This window comes from Falco naumanni, chromosome 4, assembly GCF_017639655.2.
Source record: "Falco naumanni isolate bFalNau1 chromosome 4, bFalNau1.pat, whole genome shotgun sequence".
Classification (NCBI taxonomy): domain Eukaryota; kingdom Metazoa; phylum Chordata; class Aves; order Falconiformes; family Falconidae; genus Falco; species Falco naumanni.
This window is the reverse complement of record NC_054057.1, coordinates 52,832,843-52,836,836: the sequence shown is the minus strand read 5'-3', so window position 1 is coordinate 52,836,836 and position 3,994 is coordinate 52,832,843. Positions and strand designations below refer to the sequence as shown.

The 3,994-nt window shown below is 62.1% G+C and overlaps 1 protein-coding gene across 1 annotated transcript; it reads right to left on the bottom strand.

The window, feature by feature from the left end:
- Window positions 1-432: 432 nt before the first annotated feature.
- Window positions 433-3,651, bottom strand: MNX1 (motor neuron and pancreas homeobox 1). Its single transcript, XM_040593576.1, has 3 exons — window positions 3,045-3,651; window positions 867-1,027; window positions 433-768 (listed from the first exon to the last, which is right to left on the bottom strand). Exons 1-3 carry the CDS (start codon window positions 3,649-3,651, stop codon window positions 433-435), a joined length of 1,104 nt encoding a protein of 367 aa, XP_040449510.1.
- Window positions 3,652-3,994: the final 343 nt, after the last annotated feature.

Sequence of the window (3,994 nt, the reverse complement as noted above, 5' to 3'; positions counted from 1 at the left end):
GCCTGGGGAATAATTTAGCATGCATAAGTAGAGGTAATTTTTTTTTTATAAATATGATATACAAAAATAAAGACAGTATTGAGATTTCCAGCAGTTTTAACGTTCATGACATAAACAGTTTTCCCGATATATAGTAAGAACAAAACATTTCCAATATTCAGCGAAAGGGACACGCTTCCAGGGGGCAGGGACGGGAGGGAGGGGGGCTCAAGTTTTGTCTGATTTTCAGTCAATGTTAACACTGTATTCACCGTAAATCCTCTTCCCCGCCCGGCACGCGGAGGATCCTCTTCTCCATCCCCCTCCAAGCAGGGAGAAATCGCAACAAGGGGGGAGCGGGGCCGGTGCCGACCAAGAGCAGCAGGGCTTCCCCCCGCCCCGACGGGACGGGCAGAGCCCGCGGCTGGAGGGAGCGGGGCGTGCGGGGGGGGCTCACTGGGGCTGCGCCGGGGCTCCGTGCCGGCCGCGGGGCTGCGTGTCCTCCTCATCCGCCTCGGAGCAATCGGAGGAGTGGTAAGGGCAGCACCGCCCGGCCGCTGCCGCTGCCTCCTCTTCCTCCTCCTCCTCTTCCTCGTCCTCGGGCTCGCTGTCGGGCAGCTCCCGCATCCTCCTCCCGCCGCTCTTCTCCGAGGCGGGCAGCAGCAGGTCCTCATCCCCCTTGTCCTCCCCACCGCCTCCCTTCTGCTTCTCGGCCTCCTGTGCCGCCTGCTCCTTCGCCTTCTTGCTGCGCTTCCACTTCATGCGCCGGTTCTGGAACCAGATCTTCACCTGGGCGAGACGGGGGACACACAGACCGCTTCATCCATTGCCCCCCCGACGGCAGCATCCCCCACCTGCCCCTCGCCCGCGGGGCCAGGGGGACTCACCTGCGTCTCGGTGAGCATCAGCGATGTGGCCACCTCGAACCGCTTGGGCCGGGAGAGGTACTTGTTAAGCTTGAACTGGTGCTCCAGCTCCAGCAGCTGCTGGCTGGTAAAGGCCGTGCGGGGCCGGCGGCACTTCCCCAGCAGGTTGGACTGCGCCTGGGCTGGGAAAAGAGAGGAGGGGGAACGCGGAGGTGAGCGCGGAGCCGCCCCACCACGGCCGGGCATCCCCGGGATGGGGTGAGGAAGGAAAGATGCTGAGGGGGGCAGGCTGAGGCAGGGATGGGCAGTTATCCACTGGAGCATGGACAGGGGGAGGGAATCTCCTCCAGGCCCTCCAGCTTGGAGGTTTCTGGGCTTCCACAGTGTCAGGGGACAACCCCACCCCCCCAAAAAAAAATTAAATTTTTTTAAATAAAGAAAAATATGTCTCTTGATTTCCCAAGAGGCTAACAAATGCGAGACAATAAAATGGAGCCAAGGATCGTAGCGAAGGGGTACCGGCCTCCCCGGGGAGCTGCGATTTGTTCCATTTAATGTTTTAGTTAAACCTGCCGCACTCCCAGCCCGCCCATACCCGTTTAATTAACGGGAGTGCAGGCGGGAAGCGCTGCGGCGGGCCGGGGCCGCTCCGCACCGCACCGCAGGCTGGTAGCGCCGGGCACCGCCGCCCGTCACAGCGTAAATAGCGGCGAGGGCTGGAAAACTCGTTGAACGGGAAAAAGAGGAAGAAAAAAAAAAAAAAACCAACAACCCAAAATTGGCGTGTTTTCCGCGTTCAGAGAAAAGAGTTAAAGGCAAGGATTGTATATGTAAAATAAGATAAAAAAAAAAAAAAAAGACGCGGTGATGGGCAAGAGAGAGGGCAGCAGCAGGGCTGAGCCCCTTCAAGGGGCCTGGGCACCCCCGGGAATGCGACGCAGCAGCACTGTTGCCCATTTCCCGAAGTATTTTGGCACTTTGGTTTATTTAGTTTAGGGAAAAAAAGAAGGGAAAAAAAAAAAGGAAAAAAATTTTAAAAAGCCCTAGGCAGGGGCGGCTGCCGCCGGCCGGGGCGGGCTGCAGAGCCGGGCAGTGTCCGCTCCCGGCACATTTTCTCACTGCGGTGCGATTTTCCGAGGCTCCATTCTCGTTTCTCTCCGGTTATTTATTCCCCCCTCTGCACCTTGTTTAAGAGGCAGGGCTCTGACAGCTCTCCTAATTATTTTTTTCTTCCTGAATGTTCCAGTCTAAACAACCCCAATTCGAGAGAAAACAATGGACTTTTTTGTCTACCAACGTGTGCGCAGAGTATGGGGGGAAGGGGGGGGGATTTTTATTTTTTTTTTTTTTTAAATCACAATTCTTTTCCTGGCATGATTTTTGTAAAACTACACCTCCGGTATTGTTAAACGGGCCATTCCCACCGAGAGCTCACACCTCTGAAAATGATCTTTGCCTAAAACAGATGCATGCAAGGTCCCCATGGCCGCGAGGCCTAGCACCAGCGGCGTGCCTTTGCTGGGACTCCGGGATTGTCGGGTTTAATGCAGCATTTTCAGCCTGCCCTGCTCCCAAACCTAAACCCTGTCTTCTATGTTTGCTTCGTGTCTATTCGTGATCCCCAGGGAACGCAGAACCCCAATTCTTTTGGCTCACCCCAGCCCGCCCCCCCCCCGCTGCCCGTTTGCCCGGAGGAGCCTGCTGTAATTATCACAAGCCCGTTTGCGATAGAAAAGAAATAAAATGAAGAACGATGGCTGAGCGATGGGACCTGCCACCCTGCTTTTGCGGGGGTACATGGGGACCGGCTGTTTGGAGCAGTCCACAGGGGCTCCTGCCCCTGCCCGGTCCCCACCGCCCCCATCTCCCCTCCCGGTGGGCGGCGGGTAGGGAGCGACCTGCCACCTTTATTTAACCGGCCACGGAGGGCTGGGATGCTCGCGATTGATTCCTCGGGGCTCCTCGGGGGCCGGGAACGGCGAGGCGCCCGACACATCCCCGCCTGCCATCGCGGATGGCTGTCTTCCCCTTTTAATAAAAATTAAATTAAAAAAAAATTGTCTCCTCCGGTTTAAGTCTGCAGCTTATCTCCGCGGGGGCAGGGATGGGGGGTTTCTTCCCTCTGGGAAGGAGACAGCTCCCGGTAGGCCCCTGCACCGGGACAGGGAGGGGATGCGGCGGCGGGAGGCAAATACTCACAGCTGAAGTCGGGCATCTTGGGCAGGATCATGCCGGCGGTGGAGGCTCGCAGCCACTGGTCCAGCTGGAAGGTGCCGGCGCTGAGCTTGATGGGGTCGGCGGCGGGGTGGGACGGGTGCGCTCCCTGCACTTGCGAGTAGGAGTAGGAGAGGGCCGGGTGCTGCCCGCCCAGCGCCGAGTAGCCGTACACGGGGTGCCCGTAGAGGGCCGCCTGCGCCGGCATGCCCGGCCCGCCGGGCGCCGCGGGGTGCAGTCCCAGGGCCATGCCGGCCGCCGAGGCGTGGTGGTGCGGGTGGGCGCCGCTGCCGGCCCCGGGCAGGAAGCCGGGTTTGGGGACCAGGGCGCAGTGGGCGGCCAGGAGGCGCGGCGGAGAGGGGCTGTCGGTGCGCAGGCAGTCGGCGGGGCCGCCGGCGGGATGCTCGGAGGAGGACGAAGAGGAGGAGGAGGAGGACGAGGACGACGGGGGGCTGCCGCTGCCGCTCCCGCTGCTGCTGCTGCCGCCCAGCGAGGTGACCAGGGCCAGCGGCGCGCTCTGCCCCGCCGCCGCCGCCTTGGGGGGGTCGACAGCCAGCAGCGCGTCAATGCGGAAATTTTTGGATTTTTCCATGGGAGCGCCGGCGGGCTGGGGCGGGAGGGGCGGGGAACCGCGGCGCGTCGGGCTGCCCCGGGCCGGCCGCGTCTCCCGGCGGCGGCGGGCGGCAGTGCGGCCGCGCTCCGCGGCGCGCCCCTTCAAGGGCCGCAGGCGGCTCCCATTGGGCCGGCGCCGCTGCGGCCTCGCCCGCCATTGGCCCCGCCGCCCACCTGTCACGGCTGCCGGCGGGCGGCCCGCCCCCTCCCCCCCTTCCCCCTCCCCGAGCCCCGGGGACCCCGGCGGGGCGGGCGCGGGGCGCTGGCGGGGAGCCGGCTCCTCTCGGCTGGCAGAGTCCTCCCGGCCGTGGGGCTCCCCTGGC

What these genes read in the sequence shown, in the direction of transcription:
- MNX1 (XM_040593576.1), bottom strand. Translation starts at nt 3,651, where the DNA reads ATGGAAAAATCCAAAAATTTCCGCATTGACGCGCTGCTGGCTGTCGAC. An exon ending in CAAGATGCCCGACTTCAGCT is followed by an intron (nt 1,028 to 3,044) that starts GTGAGTATTTGC and finishes CTCTTTTCCCAG; the next exon opens with CCCAGGCGCAGTCCAACCTG. An exon ending in TGATGCTCACCGAGACGCAG is followed by an intron (nt 769 to 866) that starts GTGAGTCCCCCT and finishes CGTCTCGCCCAG; the next exon opens with GTGAAGATCTGGTTCCAGAA.